This window comes from Ammodytes marinus (assembly GCF_949987685.1).
Source record: "Ammodytes marinus genome assembly, chromosome: 15".
NCBI lineage: Eukaryota > Metazoa > Chordata > Actinopteri > Uranoscopiformes > Ammodytidae > Ammodytes > Ammodytes marinus.
This window is the reverse complement of record NC_137219.1, coordinates 11,936,973-11,962,001: the sequence shown is the minus strand read 5'-3', so window position 1 is coordinate 11,962,001 and position 25,029 is coordinate 11,936,973. Positions and strand designations below refer to the sequence as shown.

The 25,029-nt window shown below is 39.2% G+C and overlaps 1 protein-coding gene across 1 annotated transcript; it reads right to left on the bottom strand.

The window, feature by feature from the left end:
* Nucleotides 1-9,835: 9,835 nt before the first annotated feature.
* nipal3 (NIPA like domain containing 3) lies at nucleotides 9,836-18,678 on the bottom strand. Its single transcript, XM_080041819.1, has 11 exons — nucleotides 18,501-18,678; nucleotides 17,846-17,914; nucleotides 17,265-17,436; nucleotides 17,065-17,124; nucleotides 16,634-16,779; nucleotides 13,328-13,424; nucleotides 13,068-13,203; nucleotides 12,805-12,893; nucleotides 12,550-12,613; nucleotides 12,093-12,187; nucleotides 9,836-11,844 (listed from the first exon to the last, which is right to left on the bottom strand). The coding sequence occupies exons 1-11, from the start codon at nucleotides 18,537-18,539 to the stop codon at nucleotides 11,657-11,659; spliced, it is 1,155 nt and encodes a 384-aa protein (XP_079897945.1). The 5' UTR covers nucleotides 18,540-18,678; the 3' UTR covers nucleotides 9,836-11,656.
* Nucleotides 18,679-25,029: the final 6,351 nt, after the last annotated feature.

Here is a 25,029-nt window from a genome sequence, read left to right as displayed (position 1 = left end):
CTCGTAACATAAAGATGTCAACAAAGTTCTGTAAGTAAACAGAAAGGTAAAGGAAAATAAGTTAGGGGAAGTTGGAGCTGGTACTGTACAGTGGAGCATATACACATAGGCCTATGTCTTTAAATTACAAAGAGATGCACAGACAGACATATCCTATCAAATAAATCATATAAGTCTGATCAACTTAACTTCCTGTTTCCTGCGGCTACCACATTCATAATTTAAAGTAATCATCTTTGTGAACATTTTCCGATTTCATGGTCTGTGTGATCACAGTTTTACGCCTCAATTCACGGGAGTCCTTTTATACTTAGAAAGAGATCATATGCCGTTGTTGTTTTTTGAACTGCTATTCTTGACAGTGCCCACAGAACATATCTTTTTTTTTAGACCGATTGAACCAGAAAATAATCTTGATTTAAATAGAATCACAGGAGCATGACTAAGAACAGCAATAAACGAGGGGCTTACATAGCATTCTAAACCTTATAGTTTCATAATCAGCCCCTGCGGAGTATAGGCGAGGGCGGGGCAAGATGAGTCTGTGGGCAAGAGGAGCCGTCTCTTTTATAAAAGCAACCGCACACGGAACCAATCAGATTTACTCATCAAAGAGGAGAAATGTATTTCACAGAAGCACAAACGCTGGAGGTGTGGGAGTGGTACTGGATGAGTATATATACAAAGAAAACAACACTGTTTCATCATAATGAGGATGTTTGTCTTTAAATAGATGTTTGAGGTTTAGAGAGTACAATATACATCAGAGACTTACGTAACTGGATTTGATTAGCTGTGTGAAGGGATTTTTTAAAATGTATTACGAGGTAAATATATTGCATAAAGTGACATGTCTAATATTAACCTGGGTTATCATACATGCCTTGTAGAATATACACAATAGCAACTAAGAAAGTGTGAAAACAATAAAAAGTTGATTTATTTCTGACATGTCTTAAATGAGTTAGGTGAGTCAGTGACAAGGTGGCTGGAAAATGATAATCAATCATGGGTAGTAGTGAAGAAGCTTTTGTAAACTAATTTTTTCACAGCTGCAAAGTTAAGGAAAATACAACACAGTACTGTTTACTTTTGGTCCAAAATATGATATTATGTGTTTTTGGCCTGCATTGCAGTGTTGTTGATTGTACATGGCATTTGGGTTATATACTGCACAATGCTGTCAATTCAAGATGGCAAAAAAAATGGCCTGTTGCCAGACTGATTTGCATATTGAATTAAAATGGAAAGCAGATCTGACTGGCACAAACCGGTACTTTTGCAGGCTGGCTTTCAAGCACATGCGATTATTAAGATGTAATGTGTCCCTTAGTTTCTAACAGGTTAAACAGCAGAGTGAGAAAGGTGTCAATCAAACCCGTACTGGTCCTAAGAATGTAAGCTTATCATCCAAAATAATTCAAATGACCTGTGAATTCACCATTGGTGTGCATGGTCGTTAACATTAATCTTACAATATCCACTTGCAGTTTAAATTCAGTGTTTCTTCACAGGCACAATGACCTTTATTAATAGATATGTTGAACCTCTGCAGAAAATGATCAATAATTACTACAGTTAACTTGGATAGTAAAGATAATACAGATATGTTTTCACAGTAGGGGAGAACGGGGGAATCTGAGGCATCGGGTAATGTGAGCCACCCCCTGTATCTAGGCAACGGAAAACATTTGTGGTCATGTGAGATATATGTGTCCAAGCCCCTCTCATTTCCCCATGGAGGACCTCATGGTGCTGTGGTAAGCATGTTTTTTTCACCAAAATAGGTATTTTGCATGTAAAAGTAAATTTTCTTGCTGTCAACTTAATCAACTGTTGTGCCAAAGTAAATGTATTCACGTAGAAAAACTTATATCATACGTGTTGATGAACTACCAACATATGAAACCATGTGATGCTGATAACTGAAGATTAGCCTGAAATGCTAAGAGAGGTAGTTTTTTCTCAAATTGTGGTGGTGGGGGAAAGTGAGCCAAATGCTGTGGGGGAAAGTGAGCCACTGTCTCACTTTCCCCCACCATGAGGCACAAGTTAAGTTTAGTCTTAAACATATTTTAATGTAATATTACATGACATATGTTTTATTTTAATGTCATACACATTGTAGAAAAGCCATCATGCCAAGGAAATACACCAGGAAGATGACCTGGGGCAACCACACGGAAAGAGCACCTTCTCATCTTTCCCTGTAACCTTCAGGGCTGGAATGTAGAGTAGGCCTAGTTGTAGAGTATGACAGGCTGATGTTATAATCCAGTTGGGTCTTCTCCTGTGTTCTGAGTCCCAGGCTGTTCTCGCTGGTTCTGATTTTCCTATGCTTTGACCCCCAGACATTAGCTGGCTCTAAGGGTCCTGTGTTCTGACCCCCAGACTGTGTTCTAATCTAACTGGTTCTATCTTTCATTTGAATCTTATTAAAACCTTTTGAATTATAATATGTTGTATTTGATTTTGTATTTTGTTCAGAGTTACTTTCAAGTGTTTAGAAAATTTGCTTTGCTTAATTGACCAAACCCCATCATTCTTTTACTAGTTCGACATTAGTTCTGGAATGTGTGGCTAGCTTTCAGGATTCTTACTGTTACAATATGTGTTGTTATGGTAGTTTCAGAGTGGAAACAGTAAGTGATCAGTTTACCCCACAGCTGGGGTAAAGTGAGCCACATGACAACTTTTTTTAAAACAATCATATTTTCACTGCCCTTTGTCTTGAAAAGAATCTGCTAATGCCCATTTCTAGGAAACATCCTGAATTAATGGGAAATGTGTAAATTTGAGTGATAAATCATTTTAGCTCGCTTAGAGGGGAGCAAATGTAAAAAGTGGCTCAGATTACCCCGTTCTCCCCTATTACATTTCCCGGTTTTATTTGCAGTCTAGGTAAATGTTCAGATTTGACTGGAAAACAAGAGTAGCTGACATCAACTTGGCAAACCCGTCAAAATGCAAGGAGTAATGTTGTTTCAAAATAAGAAAATGGGAAACTGTCATTGCAAAAAACCAACAAGCAACAACACTGTCATCTTTTCAAATGTGCTTTGAATTGAATTTGTGTTGTTTCCTTCCGTTTGATAAATAAACGCAAAACACCAGGTTGTTGAGAAGAGCCTGGTCAATGTGCCAGAATAAAATCCAGGACGCAGCGTGAGTATATAAGGGCCAGCGGCGCTCACTGACTCTGCACTGCATCATGTCTGACCTTCAGCCCGCCAAGCACCCGCTAACTCACGTTCACCCCGGGGACACCCAAAAATAGACTGTAGTCTGACACATGCAAACATATCACCAACACACACTTGCATGCACACTGTATGTGCATGTATTGCATTGTGTGTGTGCACATAAAACACACACATACACACACACTACATCTCACATCCTCTATCACGCTATCTTGAGTCCCTGATGTGTTGAATTGCTCCACTCTGAGCTGAGGTTGTCTTGCTTTGTCACCCTATATATATATATATATATATATAGATATGAGTCACGCTATCAAACACATTCGACTGGAGTGGGACAGCAGTGTCAACCAAAGGAGTTCAACTTTTCACATACTTACAGCCCTCTATGGCTGCTCCACTGCTAATGCACTTCTAACAGGAACAGATGGAAAATGTTTGAAGGGCTTCTGCAGAAAAGATGCTGGATAAAGTTCTCTCTTGGCTAACACAATAGTTTTGGTTCAATGTTCTTAAATATACTTTTTTTTGCTTACTGGTACAATCGAGGTGTATTCAATCTATTATGCTTCAAACTTTGAAACATAAAAAAACAACAAGAAAAAGACAAAATTATAATGATAGATCATGTATAGAGAACTTAGTGGACTGTTTAACTTGGTACTATTTTCCACAAAAGAACTAGCCCCATGTGAAATATGTTGACAAGAGAGTATAGTGTGGATTATCTACAGTTACAGAGGAACAAAAAGTTGTTGTTATCAAATAAGGTTAGGAATTTAAATCGTTTTTTTTTTGGTCCAGAGCATGTGTTTCTTGTACAAAAGTGCATTCACTTCCGCCCTCAGCATACATGTTGAGGATGAAAATAAGAGTTGTTTCTCATTGAAAGGCTTGGCTGGAAGCTAAAACCAAAACAATGAGCTTAATGCCTAAAATAGCTTGGAGGAAGTGCAGGGTCAACAAGTAATTATATGATGGTTTGTCACAATGAGCAAGCACCTTCACATTACACTTAATCATTAACTCATTTGTTTTTATAAAAGTATTGATTGAGTGGCAATCTAAGTTGTGACATAATTTGCTTATCCCATATGACAGTAAAGGGCAGCAACCTAAAGACATTCAGTTTGGTTTTCTATTGCCTGTAAGATGAAAACATTGTTCTTGCTGTTGTTTCAAGCTTGCCTCCGGCCCTTGCTTGATTGCACTTGTTATGGATTGAGAGCGCTGTCTGACAGCAGCAGGAGCAGCGATGAAAGCTTTGCTCTGTGCTGATTAGGCCTGATATACACTGGGCACTGTGAGGGTCGACTTATAATGGCTTCTCTGACCTTAGTCTTGACAACCACTTTGCCTCCTTTCTTTCTACCGCTCACACCTCCGTCTCTGACTCCCTCCATCCTTTCACACACTTGTTGTCCGCGGGGGCTGTAGATAATGAATCATGTCAAAATTAGGAGCCACAGTGGCTGCAGCTGCGCTCACTCTATGCAATGCCGTTGAGCATATTCATATGCTGAATGTACTGTGGTTGAACATGCCTCAGGCCACAGGGAACTGATTGGTTAAGGTTATTTTTAATTTTTTTTTGGTTTGATTTGATGAATGTCAAAATTGTAATAATTAAAATACAAAATATTTCAGACTTCATCAAGAGGGAGTCAGTGTTCTAAATCTATTATTAATAAATATGAGAAAAATAGGAGTTGAAAAAGGAGATATTGAATTATATGCAAAGCACAGATATTTTCAGAAGTATACCAACCGTTTTTTGTTCTTGTAGATATTAAAAAGGTAGTTTTCATGCAACAGGAAATACTTGCTCTTCATTTCTTTATCAAGTATCGCTTTGATTTTGAAGTTTGGTGAATGGTCAATGGTGGATAAGGAGATAACAAAAAACTAATTCGGCCAAATAGTCTTCTTCACGATGCTAAAGAAACAGCCAGTCACTAACCTTTACCTATTTAACTAGGTGTCGTATTCAATTTCTCTGTAATAATGATAAAAATAAGAAAATACCCATTTGAAATCTTAATTGAGAGAACGATGATTTGGGCTCTATTAAAGATGATTCAAATAATTTAGTAAAGCGGCATATCTCTGCCTGTTTTAATCATGAGAATTAATAAACCCAAATCACTTTGGTGGAGTGCTGGGCTAATCTGGTGAAAACCCCCAGCTGAACTTCCTAAAGAAAAGCAGCTCCTAAAAGCAGCTGGCCGAGGGAACAAAATGCTGCAGATAAAAAAGAAAAAGTGAGCCACTAGGTAGTACTTTCTTTTCACTAATGCAGAAGAAAGGGAAATGCTTTTACAGCTTGCTAAGAGCTTCTTAGAGATATGGGGGAACATGTCCTTCTCTCTCTCTAAAAGAGCACAGTGTGATTACAGGAGCAGCCAATCCTCCTTCATGCAGGTCTTTCAGAACAGGAACAGAAGTTAATGTCCGTCATGGGAGGGAGTCAAGAGCCCTTATAGACACACACATGCAGGTTGCCTTGTCCCTATATCGTTCAATGAGGTTGTTGACACAGAGTTTGGAGAGAGTCAAGTTTTAAGCAGTCGCTGGGATTTTGCAATTTTAGAATGAATTACAGACTGTGTAATACAGTGTGAGTGAGTGAATGCGTGCGTGCATGTTTTTCAGAATCAAACAGCACTGCTACAAGCCAAAAACAACCTCATAAAGTCCCCGTTTGTTCGTGCTTTGAAAATATCACAAACAACAACCTGTTTTTCTATTCAATTTCATACCCCGGTCCTTTCCTGTCCTCGTCTTTTGAAAGTTTAAATAAATGTCAAAAGTTCTATTTTTAGGGAGGCTCATTTAATTCAGCCGTACGGGGAACAATCTATTGACATGCTCTGACTGAAGGGTGTGTGGGTGGCATTTCCACTTAAAAGCACGGAGTGTGAATTGTAATGAAGTGAGGAGGCAAAACGAAAGGAAAGGAAAGGGAAAGGAGGGGGGCAGAGACTCCAATGGGTGTACAAACAGCGACTATACAAAGCAGGAGCGATTCATTTAAGGCGATTTATGTGTATGCGCCAGATTTAGCCCCTCTGCTCTGCATTAATATACACAAAAGAGGAAAAATAAAGAACGCTTAACAGGGGGGGCCGGGGTATTTAAATAATGGAGGGAGGAGAAGAAGGTAAATAGGAGAATGATCAGATAGAGGAAGAGGATGGGGTAGCCTTTAGACACAGATTCATTAGTGAGAGAGATGGATGGATAGACTTGCATAATAGAGAATGAAAGACTTAAAAAACACACACAGAGAGAGAGAGAGAGAGAGAGAGAGAGAGAGAGAGAGAGAGAGAGAGAGAGAGAGAGAGAGAGAGAGAGAGAGAGAGAGAGAGAGAGAGAGAGAGAGAGAGAGAGAGAGAGAGATATGTGAAGCATGCCAGCTGGAAGCAGAGAGGTATGGGTAGGACAACATAATTGGATTAGAGTGGTAGAAAATGTAAAGTATTTTCATTGTACAGTATATCCTCCTCCAGCAAGAACATGAACCATTGATCAGAGTATGTGCTCTCAGGAGCAGCAACAGAGATGCTCTACACATCACACATCCAAGAGAGGCCTTAAAAGAAAATGTACTATAGTGTGTGTGTGTGTGTGTGTGTGTGTGTGTGTGTGTGTGTGTGTGTGTGTGTGAACAGGCATGAATAGCCCACTGCATGAGGTAATGCTAGAATGAGTTGGTGAATGAAAGACTGAGTATTGCTCACAATTCTGTGAGAGGCATAGTGTAATCTGTTGCCCCTACATTCATGTTCCCTGGAAAATAAATAACAGCATTGTGCGGGCGCATGTGTGTTTGTGTGTGTGTGTGCTTGTAGGATGAGCAATCAGCAGTGCAGCTTCAGACCGTGACTGGACTTCGGCAGACAGGAGAAAAAAGCTGTAGGATGACATGACATCATGTGCGTGTTCGCTGGGCTCTGCATCCAGCAGGATGACTCAAGTGTAAACAGACTTACTTGCCAGACAGACAGCAAACACACACACACACACACACACACACACACACACAAAACTTGACCCAGAAAGCCAGTTTTACACTACCTCACCCTGTGTACGTTTTTGTCAAACACCGCTTTGTGGACGCTGCATGCAAACAGCACGGTAGGGAGGTCGCTCAGCTCCATCATCTCTTCTTGATTGGTCTCCCCAAACACCATTTCCTTCTCCTCCTCTTCATCTTCATCGGGGTGCTGCTGTAGGCCTCGGAGCAATTGGAGCTCTCGCGCAGCAAGCTAAAGCCTTTCAGGAGGGCAGCAGACAGACAGGCAGGCAGACAGGTTGGTAGCTGCTCACCACAGAGTCTAGGGAACTGAGCAGAGGGAAGATAAGGTGAATAGACTGGCTGGATGCTCAGATGATGCTAGTGAGACACACGGCTGTTTGAAGATTAAAGGGGTTTGCTTTAAAATGTTAGGGATGACACTACACAGGCTGTGGGGCTAGAGAAAAGAGAGAAAAAGGAGGAAGATGAAAGAAGGACAGACAAGATCACGACAAGAGAGAGAAAGAGATGAACAGGAGCAAAGATGAGGCAAATGAAAGAGTTTCAAGATTCCTGATTAAAAGCATTTGGACTTTTTCATGATTCCTTATATCTGGGGTATTAGCTGGTGACTAGGATTTCTATAATGTATACAAGCTGTTCCCCTGTTGCACTCCCTATAATTATACTGGTTCAAGTAACACTATAGCGTACAATCACTTTAAAATATATAAGTAACGATCTACAGACCATACAAATATTCCTTTTTAAGCAAAGCAAGTAACAATTAATTGCATTTAGCAATAGGATGCATCTCAGGTTTAGAATATTGTATTCAAACATACAATGAATTTGCCATGGTTTGATGTTGCACATAATAAACACAAAAAGATCACAATTGAAGGAATGTTAACGAATATTAACAGAAAATGTACAATAAGTTTTAAAATGAGAAATATGTGCGATTGACTGTTTTAGAAGAAGAGCTGTTGCCTACAATTGTGCACCCGATGATCATTTTCTCAAGTTATTGATTAAAACAGTGTCATGTGTCATCACAACAATTTCAAGTTGCTTTCTTTGTCCAACAATCAATTCAGATATTTAGTTCCCTGTGAAAGAAGGCCAAGGACACCGGTGAACATCCATATTTTGAAGGCAGGTGGCAGGTGCTGTTTTTTTTTTAAAGCTTCCAAAATGAGTAAAATTAAAAAACAACAAAATTGCCGGTTTATTTTCTTCCTTCTGATTGTTGTACTGATAGTTGTACATGTCTGCAAGTTGCAAAAAGAAGCAACCCATGGGAAAACATTTTTTTTTAAATGCGATGCTGTGAAACATGGTAGGCCACATCATTGAACTGGGGATAGAGTGCCACCTAGTGGCACATTAACCAAATAACCCGTACTATTCATATTTCCATCACCAAACCTTATGAAAAATCAACCTGACGTCAAATATTTAGAGCAAATTCGGCAGGCTATTCTGTTGAGTGAGGTGCAATGGAACACGTGAACAACGACCAATAGCCTACAAACGACCGGGAACAACGACCAATTCTACAAACGACCGTAGGCTTGTCGCTCGTGCACATCACAATTTGCATTGCTCACACGGAAAGGAAACTCTTGGAAATTACGTTTAGGGGCTCATGGCGTGCTAAATTGATCTGTGTTTATCATAAAAAGCCGCGTTTCCACCACAGAATAAATATTTTCCCATGGATGAAGAAAAAAACCCGTTGTTTTCCTTAGATAAATATTGTTTTTAAGCCGTATTAAAGCAGACCACTTACATTAGCAATAGACCTACGTCACAGTGGCACGCACGCGGAATAAGATAGGCCATAGCCTACTGCTTTAATTTTTCTTTCTAATACGATTTATTTTTTTGTGTTAGCCTACTCACCTCACAGGTGACGTTGTGGATATTTAAACAGAATGAAGCTGTCATGATATTTTGGAGGCAGCTGTCAAATTCCTTGCTGTTTGTTGTTCTTCTTACTGGACTATTGGACATTATTTGATAGCCTACAGACGGGGAGAACGATGACATGCCGGCGGATGCTTGTATCGACCAATGAGTCTGCACTGTAGCAAAGGGCAGGATGCTCCGCGACTAAGCAGCGAAGTGGCACCTGTCAGGGCCCTGATGTACTAAAAACCGCTTTAATATGAGAAGGACGTCCCGGTGAGCCAAATCTGTGTGCCACTGCCAATAAAAGTTCTGTCTCTGTCTCTCCCACACTGTGCAAAGATTATATGTGGTGGTATGTCACATTTCTACTGATCGATTAGACAACGATTCAGTTCTCAGGATCCACCTGTTGCAGCACACTCACATAACATAAATATAAAATGATAATTGGGCAAGGAAAAGAGAAAAAAAAGTTAAATATTTTCCTCTAAAATGTAGTTGAGTAGAAGAATAAAGTGGCACACAATGGAAATACTTACTACAAGTCTACATCAAAATTTAACAAAATGTAAATGATTTTTTCCACAATTTTTTCACCTTGGATATCTGAAAGAGCTGGAGGTTTTCCCTGCTGGAGGTATGGTCCAATATCCCATGACATAGTTAATAACCGTACTCTGATGCTGCAGTGCGTCAGGACTTTTATTGTTTGCACTTTTCACCAAAGCAAATAAGCAGTTACGACAGAAGCCAGGCCCTGTCTGGTGAGTGACGTCACAATTATTGAAACAGATTAACATGGAGAAAACAGGGATCGACCACCAAATCTCACCGGACTTGTTGTAAACCTTGTGCAAAAATAGATAATTATGACTGAAAGACATACTGTATGAACATATAATCTTGTGTGTCTCATTTTTGTTTCTGCCAATTGTGACTAACCAAAAGCACAACACCTGACTCAAAATACACACAACTAGGTTACATTACAACATTATGACACAAGATTGCATATCATTTAGAATGGAAAAAGTTAAGAATTTTACAACATCTGTCAACCATTTTAAAAGCTGATCTAGTTTCATAAGAACACAGAGGCGCTTGCATTTTGTTGACACAGCGGTGCTAATGTTGCTCTTGTGCACACGCAACAAAACCACAAGCGATACAACAGAAAATGACCGAACACTGTGGTAAGGCTCTGTGCTTTATTAACACTGTAGGAAAGCATTGCCACGTATGCAGAGGTGGGGGTTTCCAATTTATGCAGCCATTCATTCGTTCATTGCATTGAGTTCATCAAAGAAAGCCTGATAGACATTTTTTCTTACTGCTGCGTTATCTTATAGCTTAGCCTAAGACAAAAAAAATGGATGGGAAGGTTACATTTAAAAAACATTGCACTACAGAAAACATTTTAATCAGGCAACGTTGACTGCATATTTCTTGATGGGTTTACCTTCAGAAAAGTCAAGGCATCAGGTGAAAGGGGCAACCATTAATTTGAGTTAAAAACAAAATTTGGATTCCCGTACTTTAAGTGCACATTTGTTGAGTTATGCAGTTTATCGGCAATTTCAAACTGCATGCGTGATTCACTTCCCTTCTATTTGAGTCATCCAGCTTTCCGATTTGTATGACAATAGATAAATTACACTTCCCTTTTTTATAACTGAACTGCTACAGTTTTACTTCACTCACCCGCCTGGATTATGGACCGCCCTCACACTAATCTATCCAAAGTCCGGCTACATTTAAGGCATACTAAAAGCAAACTTGAAAATGTATAAATACGATACAATAAATTAGAACAATCTCACCCAGTGTTTGGTCACAATTAGAGAAAGCCGTAATACAGTGAAACTCCAGGAACCAGAGGCAGAAAGTTGTGGAGTGAAACCTGCTCATAGCAAGACACACACTACTGAAAGGTAAAATGTTCATTGGCAAGTCTTCTGAAACAGTCTGCAGACACATTATAGAAGATTGTTGGAATAGACCTGGTTTTGGAAGAACAGATTCATCATCAGAATCAAAAATTGCTTAACAGTCCTGGAAGTGAGTCCGTACATGTCAAAGCTACCACAGAGGACAGGCAGTGGGCTTCAAGGCACAACACCGTCTCTGCGGTCATATTGCTGAGGCTGTACATGTTTGTGAATCCACCACAAACATCTGGCAGCTTCCATTTTGATTCCGTTTTTTTTTTATTGGAATGAATACAGCTGACATCTCGAGAGAAAAAAAGAAAAATCTCATGGTCATGTTTTGGTCTTTCGAGATTTGAGATAGGAGAGTGTGTGGAGAGGAGTGTAAGGCAGAGTGAGAGAACATCTCTGAGAACACCCAGTGGACACCCACTACGTACTGGACTGGAGGCTGGTCTTGAGTATAAGTTAAAAATAAAAAAACTGAACATACCCTTTTTGGCCCGTTCGAGGTCCTGGAATGTTGTTTCCAATTGAATACAATAAGTAAAGGGGGTTAAACAAAAGAAAAAAAGAGTAATACTTGGGTTTTAATCTGTCTTTAGATCAGGCTTGCCCTGAGATTCATCAGGGGATCTGGATCTCACTGGTGGGTTTTCCAGGTCTGTTGGTAGATTGGCCGGAGCCACTCCATCGTTGTTAACCAGAGCTCCATAGGAGAAAGAACCGTTGTAGTCCGGCTGAACGACCAGGCCCTTGTCGTGAATAGTTGGGACACCTGTGATGGAAAGGACAGGTTAGGATAACTGCCAGCTCAAATGACAACTAAATATGGGTTCCCTTTAACAATGTCACATTGTTACTAGCTTTAACGATGTATTAGGGTCACCTGACATAGGTACGGAGAAGCTGAATTGTTTAAGTTTGTCCGTCTTACATTATTTGGTTGTTTTGCATAAGAACGGAAAAGAAATTGCCTCATGTAGCTTTCAATCTCGACTGATACAAGACAAAGTTTATACTAACCATTAGTCATATCCATGGTGACATAGGGCTCAAAGGACTTGGTCTTTTTCCTGTTTTTGGTGATGAGAAAAACCCCCAGGAAACAGATTGCAGATCTGTACAAAGAACAAAATAATCAATACTCAAAAAGTGCTTTTTAAAATATTTCCATGTAAAACATCTCACATATTCCCATCAAATATCTGCTTTTTTTCTATGCTTATTAGTGTTTGGCTATAGCATCACACATAATGTAATAGGGCTTTTTCATAGCCCAAGAGATTTACATTTTTTTTTCTCCATTTTAAGTGTCCCGTGAGTCATAACAGTGTGATGGGGAGACAGCATGCACAGTACCAGGACTCAAATAAATGGAGTTCAAGCCATTAGTCCTTATCATTAACATGTGTGCTTTTTCTATTGGGACCTGTCATAATGCCTGTGATAAGACACTATCTCATGGTGGTTGATTACTCACCCCAACAAGGACACGCAAATGTGAAGGACATCGTCATTCAGGAACTCCAGGTAAAACACGGCTCCTAAAAAGAAAAAAGAATGAAGGAATCTCAGATGACTTTGATGCCGTGTATAGCAGGAGCAAAGTCTGTCTTTTTAAAAGATTTGAACAGGCAGTGATTTGAATACACCAGTCCATCCAAGTCTGATTGAAAACTACCAGTCAAAACAGAAAGAAAATAAATATGCAGCAGCAAAAAATCCCACAGCTCACCTGCTACCACGGCAAAGGTGGTGGAGAGGACGTAGTTGACGAAGGCAATCGAATTTGTGTCATGAAGCTTACAGGCTTGGGAGAGAAATCTAGGAAGACAAATAAAAACACACAAAATAGTTAAAAATTGACTTTAATTGTGTACACCCATAGAGTAAAGAATAAAAAAACTTGAATAGCAAGCCAGCCTGCATGCTAACCACACTCGGCCGAGTTTTTTCAGTAAATCATCATCTTTTGTCTTTGATGCTCCGGTCACTCACTTGGCCTGGAAGACAGCTGAAGCCACCATGCAAACAAACATGACACTGAAGATGGGATAGTCGAGCTGCATGTTGCCTTCAATGGTAAGGACCAACATGCCTGACACCGCTTTCACTGTGATGACTGTGACAGAGCCTGTGCACAGTTTTAAAAAAATACACAAGAGAAAAAACATTTAAAACATGGTGATGTAATGTGATCGCACGGTAATTAAGTATGGTAACAGCTGGACCGTATGGGTGGCGTGACATCGACTCACCCAGCAGAGCGACCAGCAGCAGAATGATAACGAGGTAGTTAGCGCGCCGCTGCTTGTAGAAGTATAAGAGCAGGCAGAACATGATGATCTCCAGGAGCTGCCAATAAGGGTGAAAGCGACGATAAACATTAACTTAATATACAAAATAAACAGCAGAGGAAGCGCTGCCGTCCTCCATAATAGTCAATAACAGCACACAATTAATGTTACCAGACAAAACAAAACATTTTTGCTGAAGAGGAAGACAAATAATCAAAAACAACAACAGATACAGCGGCACTGCGGTAAATAGTTTGTGTATTGCCAAGACTGATGGTTCATTTGGACAGATGCTTGTAGTTTTATAAAGTAAATACACCACCAAGTGTCTCTCAATCAGCAATGACAAAGGTCTGCTTGTAATCACTCAGTGCGTTTACATGCAGACTCATAATCGGGTAACTAAACGAATAAGACCTCAACAAGACTTTTAAACTGCATGTAAACACCTTTATCCGATCTACTTCGCACACAAATCGGCACAATAACGGACAAGAGGAGTCGGATAAGAACACCTAGATAACTCGTTCATAGTCGGCTTTCTCTCTGCATGTATACAGGGATCGGACATCGCATATCGTAGTTCTCGTTCTGTGCTTGTGTGCCTGCGCGTGATAGGCTACACCATGGGTTATTGACGGAAGAGAACCGGACGTGGCTCTATAACCACTTGTTGAAAGCATGGTTGAAAGTAGGGTTGCTGGACGGGTCCCGGGATTTCGGGATTCCCGTGAAATGAGTCAGTCCGGGAGTACCGGAAATTGGCCGCGGGACCCGTCCTCCCGTTTTTTTTTTTTTTTTTTAGTTTTTTTTGAGGGGGGATATATTTTTAAATATTATTTAGACAGGCAGGCATACGAAATACCAGCGCCTCTACAATACTGAAAGTGCTGTGTCCGAGGAAGAGTCTGATGATACCCAAGAATATGCGTATCAGCCAGAGCCAAGCGAGCAGACGATGACCCAGAGCCTTACTGCACATCTACAGCAGGCAGTCATTAGCCTCGTTAGAGATGTCGCCGTCTTGCTCAGACCTGCGCAATTATGACGCTCGGCTTGCTGAGCGCACAGCATTTTTGTTGTGCGCTCAGCAAGACGGGCTTCATAGTTGCGCAGGTCTGAGCAAGACGGCTCCAAGTCGAACGAGGCTAATGACTGCATGCAATGTCCCGAGCCAGACCAGAGGTATGGGAATGACCTCCACAAAATAATTTCAAACGAGTTTGCGCTCTTCGAGGCAACCAAAGAGCGACCCAAACACCTGCAGCAGCTCTACTCTGCACTTTCCACCATACAGCCGACGTCCGTGGAAGAAAGAGCGTTCTCGGTGTGCGGTCAGTTCGGGACAAAGCTCAGAAACAGGCTGAGCAGTGTCTCTTGAAGTCACACTTCATGAAAATAAAAGAAAGGAAAGCTGGAAAGTAATCTTGCTTAGCGTGTCAGTTTGAATAGGCTGTTAGTTCTGTCATGTCTTATTTCACACGTTAAAGGCCTACTTCACCGGTTTGAATATGAAGGTGAATTGAATTCTGAGATCCTATGTAGTATAAATGTGCAAAAAAAATTAAAATCGGTTCATCCTAGCCTGAGAAAAGGCAGAAAGAGTGTTTTTTTTAACCCTATATTTCTCCTTCTCGTGACATCACAGAAAGAGAAATATAGGGTTAAAAAAAACGTACTTGTAAATATTACTGTGATGTCACAGTAAAAGACATCACAGTAATATTTACAAAGTAAGTTTTTTTTTTTAACCCTATATTTCTCTTTCTGTGATGTCACGAGAAGGCCTTCTCGTGACATCACAGATGTCACGAGAAGGCCTTTTCTCAGGCTAGGATGAACCGATTTCAATTTTTTTCGCACATTTATACTACATAGGATCTCAGAATTCAATACACCTTCATATTCAAACCGGTGAAGTAGGCCTTTAAGAGCAATCGGTAGTGCATTTTTTGTTATTTGCCTATCCTTTGGAAAATATTCAATTTAAACTGATTTCGTTCATAGAAATAAAAATAGATTGTTTGAAATACATTTGTTCGCCAAACACCGTTTTTTGGCCATGTTTTGATATTGAACCTCTGTGAATTTTTTTTCGTATTTTCTTCATAAAAACACCGTTTTCAATAGGCATCTTCTGGAAAATATTTTGCCTAATTTGAATGGCTTTTCTTCATGTTATTTAAGTAGAAATAAAACGTGATGTAATATAGCCTTGTTCTGCTGCATTTATTTATCTATTTGCATTGATTTAGTCCCATTAAAGTAGTATTAAAGGGCAATAATGGTTTCAACGGGAAATCCCGGGAAATCCCGTGAGGAGCTCTGAAATCCCGGGATTTGAAAAGGGGCCATTTTGGGAAATTTCAGCAACCCTAGTTGAAAGGGCTACAGCGCCACCTAGCATAGTGGAGACAGCCATGCATTGGACATTTATCCGATTTCTTAAAGGCCATGTATACTCAGACAAGTGACACGGTCCGTTAGAGTGTCTAGTTCGATATATGTCTTAATCCAATCTAGTTGTGCCATGGAAACGCACTGAGTGTTCCTCTTTGCTGATTTATTGACTTCTTTTTTAATAGAGACTTTTATCCCTCGCTACATCAAATAAAGATGCAGTGTTTGTGAACGACAACAAGGAGTGATGTTTAGTGTTGGAAACATGGCGACATTGGTAATCCACCCATTTATGACTCACCTGTGCAGGATCCTTTTATAATTGAAAAGAACACTCTTGGCAAACAAAAGGAAAAACGGTAAAGAGGAACAGCAGGGACAGATAGACCTAAACCAACACTGACTGAATGTCATGGCAAAATATTTCTTATCAGCAGTACCGCCACTAAACTGAGCACTGACTTGATTTAACACCTCTGACAGACACAGCAAAAAATAGAACATGAGAGTCACCAAACCTGTACCACAGGGCTGCCTATAAAAGGTGTAACACTGACGTATCTTAAATGATGGGTGCAATAGGTGTGTAGAAATGGCCTTTTGTAGGCCCACAGGTTAAACAAACAGTTCTAACAATACTGTAACCGTCTAGGAAGACTAGGATATTTTTGTTCAAGACATACAATATGTCTATATTAAATATGCTATGTCATGCGTTCATACGTATATAGCTGCAACAGCTGCATAACCGGTTCTATGTCTGTTTAGTGCCACAGTAGATTTTAAAGAAGGGAAGGAATTGAGTCAACCGAGTATTGAGACTTTGTGCTTTGGGTAAATCTGCTTTAGTAAATGAAAATATCTTACCAGATACAAGAGAACAGGCCATCCCACAAGGTGCCTCACAATGTTTTCTGCTTTGAGTTTTTCATGAGAGTTTGGTCCAAATGTTACCAAGAGGTATGTCCCCCCAATGGTGAGGAAGCAGCCCAGGAAAGACAGCCCATAACGCTCTGAAATAACACAGTAAAAAACAAAACATCACACATGTATTTCAGCAGAGTAGGAAACAGTTTGTTTGACATGATGATAGTAGATACACAACAGAGTTAAAGTCAACAGAGTACTCAATTTTTTTATTTACAAAATATATATACATAGAGCCTGCACATATACACACTTTTCCATTGTTTAATTTCAGTCATTAGCTGAGCAGGTAGTATGTATGAGGACAGTTTAAAATTTGCATGTGCAGATCTGTGTCGTTTGCATGTGAGACTTTAGTATGCTGAACTTACTTGCAAAGTCCTTGGGCTTAGACTTCTCACGCAGAAAAATAAGGCCCAAAATTGAGCTAGCTGGAAAAGACAAAAAGAAAAAGATGTCAATGCAAATTCTGCTTTGAATCTATTTTATGCATAAATGTGAGACTGCCAATACCCACTTTTTTATGGCCATTTTTATCATGTGAATAATTACTTCGATATCAAATACTCACAAAGGACAGACACAGCATTCAGAGGTGCTACGATAGCGAGGGGGGCATAGGCATAAGACACAAAGTTGGCTCCCTCCCCCAGACATGTCAGTACAAAACCGCACCACCAGGTTTTAGTGCGGTAGAAGGCACGCGGGTCCTTGGTTCCCGCTAATGTCAAATGGCTGTATTTCTGCGAATGAGAGGCATGCCGGTAAGAGACGGTGACTTGGGTAAACATCAAGTCTGCTGCAGGATAATTAGCTTAAAGACAGCCAACATACAGTATGTATAACAAGTCCAAACCCAATCCAAACACCTCAGGGAAATTCGTTTTGCAGTAGAGACATTGTAACTTAGTTAGTATGGGACATGACTTCTTTTTTGAATGCTTATTATGACAATGGCTGTTAGTAGGTTATTTTGACAAAGTGAAACTGAGCAACGACAAGAGGACACGATACACAGAAAAGAAAACTGTTCTATATAGCAGACATCATTTTACATTGATTCCAAACTGATACGTTATTTTTACCAGGGTGCTGATGACATTGGCAGACACCAATATGAATATGTTTAAGGAGAGCTGTTGGGGTCTGTACCTGAATACATAGGGAGATGCTGACAAGCAAGTTTCCAAAAATAGCCAGTAAAGTCCCAATCAGATTATCCTGAGGAAGAAAGACAGAAACATTACATTACTTGGATTCGGTAATGTTGAATAAAATCTTACTAGGCCTAACTAAACGTAAAACTTGGCTGTAGCCTTATACTTTTTAAAAATAGTATTTCACGACTGATTTCGACTTAAGTTATGTAGCCTATCTTTGATAATGACAATGATAATTATCTGATATTACATCTTGATAGTTTTCATAGGCCTATAATATGAGTTTTAAGACATCAAAAGACACAGAACATCATATAAACTAGGCTATACGCAAAACGTGGTTGTAGCTATATACTTAGCCTATTAAAATGAGTATTTTACTTCTGAATTTCCAATTCAAGGTATCGGACATTTTGAGAGGCTACTTTGTGTCTACTAGCCTAGATGACAGGACTCTGATGGGGCATCATCGTAGTGTTGATACAATATGATTATTTAGACTTAAAAGCATACAGACTAAACTACATAGCATAGGCCTACCCTACATATTGGTAGCCTATATGAATCTAACCTACAACTACTTTAAAGCCAGCTCCGAGGACAAAAAGTAAAAGTGTAAACAGACGATTAAACAATAAGCGTCATACCGTGTAGGAGTCTCCGTTGCCAATGCTGAAATTCATCATCTTCGGCTTCAGAGTCTATAACAACTTTCACCAGCGGTCAGATATTCAAACGCGAGATATGTCATCTCGTGGCTGCAACACTATCCATTTATCGCTCATTTTTTGTGTGTGTTTATCTGGCACTACACCGAGGGAGACATCTTCGGGAAAGGCGAGCATCTCACTTCCGGATTGAATCCACCTGTTCCAGGCTACGCCTTGACGCACGACAGTTACGCTGGAGTCACGTGACCCGTGCCGTGCTCTGTGACTGAGAGCTTTTGTTTACAGAATCGATATTAAGGTGAGAAAGCGTGACTGTTATTCTAGCAAAGTTTAATTTCCATGCGTCCAAATTTAGCAATTATAAACAATTTTTTAGCAGTCTTTGAAATGAAACCAAGCAGTATGCCACATTAAAATCACGTTTCACTAGACAAATAACAATACACACTTTCTTGGTTTAGCCTATTTTGTTTGATGTTGTCCTCTAAAACTTACCCCCTTGCTCTTATGTTGTTTTCTGTGTGACGGCTGTGTTATATTAGTATTCTGTCATGTGAGTAAATAAGAAGAAGAAAATAAGTTATTTGTGAAATGTTCAATGCGTATATTATATAATGAATAGGCCGAAATGTTTGCTGTATTTCAGCCTGTAGGCTGCAGTACCACTCTAGGGGACTAGGCTGTGCCATTGAGCTGGGACAGATTTGATTGATTTATTGAACACACATCAACAAGCATATGCCTACATACATACCCTCGAATAAGGCATACATGAAAAAATACAGAAATATCATCAAATTAATAACCGAAAACAAAACAGTCAAATAAGAAGTAATTTCTCAATCACATCGCATAGACAAGAAAAAAAATATATAATACCTTGTACCTACTGCTGAGGAAGAAGATATTTATTTATTTTAAGCAGTTACCTTCTCAAACGGCAGCAAATTATTCAGTGTCATTTAGATTTATAGCACTGTCTGTCATGTGGCAGACAAGCAGTGCCTAATTATTTTTTCCAAGTCATTCATATCCGTCACACCCACAATACATGGTCATGAATTACAGTAGTTGATACATAGTCTATTTTGTGACATTAACACATTCATCTCTTTAAAAAAAAAATCTTTATCTTAGTAGTTGAATGGTGGCAGCCTCTCCTGATCCAGCACAAAAAAAAGTATTGTGACTATCTTACTGTGGCGTCATACTATTATCCTGACTAACACTGTTGGTATGTGTTGTTTTCTCCCTGTGTCATTCCAGCGGTGAAAGAGGGACACAGAACAATACGCAAGCGACAGTGTATCTATAACAGCGGTTTTGGAAAAGACAAAGGTGGGTCAATGAAGGGTGTTAGCAGAGTGATTCTTTCATATGTCAAAAGCCAGTAGGAAAACATGTGAGCAACTGATGAGTCATTGATTTCACATTGGATATTGGCAAGAAATATGACAAAGTGCACTTGTAGTCAGTGATTTAACAAAGTTTACTATGTATTACTGTAACAGGCATGGTTGAACTAAAACTAAAGTTGACAACTAAAATAAAAAAATATTTCTCAATCTCTTATCTCAGATGTATATTTAAAAGAGGCAAAATTACAAAAGTAGCTTTTTAAAATTTTTGACACAGATGCTGAAAAAAAAACATTGGCTCGTCACATGTCATTTGCTAACCAACCAGCAGAGGGTGCTAATGACCACAGCTGAGAGAATAGCACCATCTTGAGCCCATTGTGCACAACTCAAAGCCAAGACATGCACATTTTCCGCTGCCATTTGACGTTTGATTGGCACCTCATTTCACACTCATATTTCAAGTAATATGAGTAATGAAATGCATATTTCTGGCAGACTGTTCCTATTTATTCTTGTGTGATCTGATGATTTCCGCTGTCAGTTAAAAAAGAAAACACATCTGCATATTTGTATTGGAATTGGATGTAGGCCTACTCTCGCTCTTGTTCAGAATCCAACAACATCATTGCTGTGACATCCAGTGACTGCAGTTGCGCTGTTGTTTGTTTCCTTCCATCAACACCAAGAGTTATCAGGAAAGCCTGTGCATGTTCTTCCAGTGGATTGCAGTTCTGTCTTGCATGTATAATATATTGTTCACAGATCATAAATGCATTATAGAGGCTTGTTTAATCCGATAGCACTGTGCTTGTGCAGAGATAAAGGCAAGTGTACAGCTCCTCTCAAGAACAAGTCAATGCAATGCAAGGGCTTTAGATAAGATACAATGAGATACAGGGCATTAAAACAAGATACACAACAAACACAATAAGGGAATACATATAAAAAAACAGCAATAATAGGATTAAAAAAGGCAACATAAAATAGAAGATTATATGATGAAATAAATAAATATTTTATTAAATACTCTAAACTTAGTTTAATTAAAAAGCGATGGTTAACCGAGCGGTCTTGATCCATAACACTCATTTTGAGAAGACAGAGTTGTAGCAGATCACTGGTTTTCTTGGAGTTTATAGCAGATCGGAATTATGTATTTTGGTCCTTAAACCATTTAACATTTCAAAAAACCAACAGAAGAAGTATTTTAGGCATAGGACGGCATGTGTCATTAAAACATCATCTACTTCCAAACTACAAAGCGTCTCTTGCCCTGCCCTGCCTTTTACAATTCGATGTCCTCTGTGACTTTCTGGAATGAGACATGGCGTTATGGCCCCGTAGATGTTTATCACACAGACACTGATTACAGCTCACAGTCCTTTGGTTTTGGGAGGAGGAAGATAAATAGAGACAGGGAACAGGTGCTTTGTCTCCAGGGTGTTAACAGGTGCATGCGAGAAGGAATGCAGGTGAATGTATTTTTCCACTGCATTACCTCGTATGATGTACGAAGCGCAATTAACCTCTTAATTGCCCCTTATTATTTGAGTGTTAAGAATATAAAGATAACGGACAAAGTAAGCAGAGAAACAACACTTTGCACTTTGTTTGTTTCCCAGTTTACTATAACACAAAAATCAATATAATTCAGAAGGTTTTTCTTTTCAAGGTAATTTTTTTTTCCCGGTTTAGTTTGTTGAGTTAAATCAGCTGTATTCATTTAGCAGTAGTTTATATTTATTCATGCTTTGCAGTTTACTTGCGATTCAAAATGAAAAATTTAATAATGGCATAGATAATTGTTAAACTTTGAGGAAAAGAAAATATCTTAATGCAACATGTTGAACAGTAAAAAAAAGAATGTAATGCATTTCTATTCACATGATAGAATGGCTCACATATCAGCACATGATGATGCCTTGTAATTTTTTAACTTCATAATGATTTATATTGATTATTATCAATAGAATGGTGTATTTAATGCAACGCAATGCGGCTATTCACAGCTATATTCCATTACAGATAGAAACATCTAAAGCCTATTTCAAAGACTAATGTCTTTTTAATCCAACTGGAAGACAAACATAATCATAGAAACATCAGTTAATTACATTTAACTTGTTTTTATGTCAACAAATATGCAAATGCTCCACAAAGCATCTCTTTAGAATAAATATGATGCCCTGACCGTGTTAGCATAATTCCGTAATGACTACTTATCATAACATCATGATACAAACAGTTGAATGTTCTCAGAAGCTGGAGTGGAGTTCTGTTACTGCCTTGAGCCAGAAGAAGTGAGTAAATGTTTGTCTTTACCTTATATCCGGTCATCCTGCATAGTGGACTGACCTGTTCTACACATCTGCGTGTGTGTGTGTGTGTGTGTGTGTGTGTGTGTGTGTGTGTGTGTGTGTGTGTGTGTGTGTGTGTGTGTGTGTGTGTGTGTGTGTGTGTGTGTGTGTGTGTGTGTGTGTGTGTGTGTGTGTGTGTGTGTGTGTGTGTGTGTGTGTGTGTGTGTGTGTGTGTGTGTCTCTTGAGTGGGCCTGAGTGTGTCTGCAAGCCAGCTTTGACGGGCCTCAGGACAAATTAGTAGATTAACAGCCTTATGTGTGGATAAAACAGTGGGAGAAGCCGATAGTTTTTTTGCACCAATCAAGATGCAACCTTTGAATATTTTGATTAATGATTCGTCGGCTAATTATTTTGCTGAATCATTACTTTCTTGATAACCTGATCCAAATATATTAATAATATTATTAGATTATGTCAGATGCCTTGTGTTGTCTGAACTCCAGTCCAAAACCCAATCAAATAGGACACATTGGATGGCACCCAAAGCAGTTATGAGTTTCAGCGCCTATTTGTGCATCAAAATAATTCACGCAGGCACCAATTGACTTACACTTTCAAAGCAGCAATTACACTGATACGCTTCATACAAAACAAAGCTGTTTTAGTGCTTTGTGGATTTCGACTGTTAAATTCTCACACATTCTTTTTAGAGAGATTGATATTAAGAACATCTTCTCACATGAAAAAAGCTTTACATTTTTTATTTTTTTTATTCATTAATAACAACACATGAAGAAGAGAAGATTGACAGTCCTTTAGTAGTAAGTATAGTAATCAATTATCAGGATTGTCGCTGCCCATTTCTTGAATGTGTCATGTGTAATCTTTCAGTAGAATATACCTCCCCTCTGCTCATGTTTCAGGACAGAGGTCAAAGTAAAAACTGACTGACATGCCTCTCTTTTCTTTTTTTACATATTTTTTATTTATCTCAGGTTACAAAGAAGCATTGACATCTTTCAAGTTTTTTTTTTTACACCTCTGGCGCAACCTTTTAAAAAACAACTTATAACCCCCTGATTTACAAGAGACAAGGAGCTTTCTTATGGAATCCTATAATTTCCATTTCTCACCTTCAACTCCTTTTGTCAACCCACGCAAAGGACTATATTCCCGACGCCTTAAAAGATGAAGTGTGTCCTACTAAGTTTCTGTTTACTATCAACACAATATTTGAGCTTTTCCATGTCTCTTCCACCTGTTATACTTGGGATGCGTGGGCGCAGTCCACCATCTCTATAGGAATGTGCGAACGTTAGAGGCAAGCCTGATTGTGTGTGTTAGATAAACTGCCAGGCCTGTTTTGAAAACCAAACAGAGCAGCATCAATTTGTGATGACTGGAGAATGTGCGTACGTTAAGATAGGGAATACAGTGGGATGTATTCATAATTGTATGGCACAACGCAACAGGAAGTCAGTTCTCCATGAGGTGATACTGCAATCTTGCCAAGGAATGCTAACACGTTACAAAGTGGTGGTGGAAGAGCAGGCTTTTCCTAAATCTTCTGCAGGCCCGGGCTTGTTGGGAATAGCAATGACTCCTTAGTGACAATGACACCGCTATAAACAAGACGTGGAGTGAATATTTGAGTATAATTAAGCACAGCTTGTACATGTGGGTGTATAAGCAGATTGTGTTCACGTTGTGTTTTATGGGCATCCCTCCAGAATACTGGTTTCGATAACATTGCGTGCGCTTTTCAACCCCAATCAGCCAAACGGGACGTGTGGAAGTGTGTCACTACAGAGATAACCAAAATTATAATTATACTTATTTTTTTATAAGTTATCCTCTTTCATACCAGCCCCCCCAGCCTTATACATGAGATCAACCAATTTCAAGCTCTGTTATAATTCACGTTGATTGTCTCTTTTAGCCAACCCAATCCCTAAACCCCCCCTCAGTGTACAGAACAGACACATTTCCGAAGAATAAATGACTATTGAGATAAAAATCAACAACACAAAACCGTGTCCATCTGACTTCCTATTGAGGCCATGTGCATACTCAGCTCAGCTAAGTGCTATGTACAATACGGATCTTTAAATTGTGGATATGGGGAATCATACAGCCAGCGTTTACAATGATGTGGCTGTATGATATCATTTAAAACAAGCAAGAATATGTGATTGTTTTATTTACGGTAAATGTTAAACACACACCTGTTCTTACCTTCAGGTAAAAAAAAATAGATATTATTTGGGTATCAGAACAGAAGAAAAAAAAATGCAAAAATTAAAGGATTTTTTTCCCTCCTCGCCAACAATCAGCATTTTAGAAAACAATTCCTCCCATTGACACATGGGTTGTTACCAGTTTTGGGGGCACTTTGGTGGTTTTGTAGATTAAGTATTTGTTCAGAGGGATTTTCCTGATGATTTCATTATTTTTCTACATAGTATAATTGAACTGTAATAATTGCTCTCTCTCTCTCTCTCTCTCTCTCTCTCTCTCTCTCTCTCTCTCTCTCTCTCTCTCTCTCTCTCTCTCTCTCTCTCTGCGAAGCCCTCTAAAGCAATTTTGTGATCTTGAAAATGAAAAATTTGACGGACAAAATAGCCTATTTTGTTTGATTAATTGTCACATCACTGATCACATTCACATTTTGGAAATGAATCCCAAATCATCTGAAATGAGAAGATTCCAATAGTTGTACACAGTAGTTTGAGCCTGAAGAGCTCACTTCATTATCGACTTAAGTATTTATGACTAAGTAATAATCGCAGAGAGCTTATAGCACATTTGCGTCATGACACATAATTATGACTCAGGGCTTCAGTTTA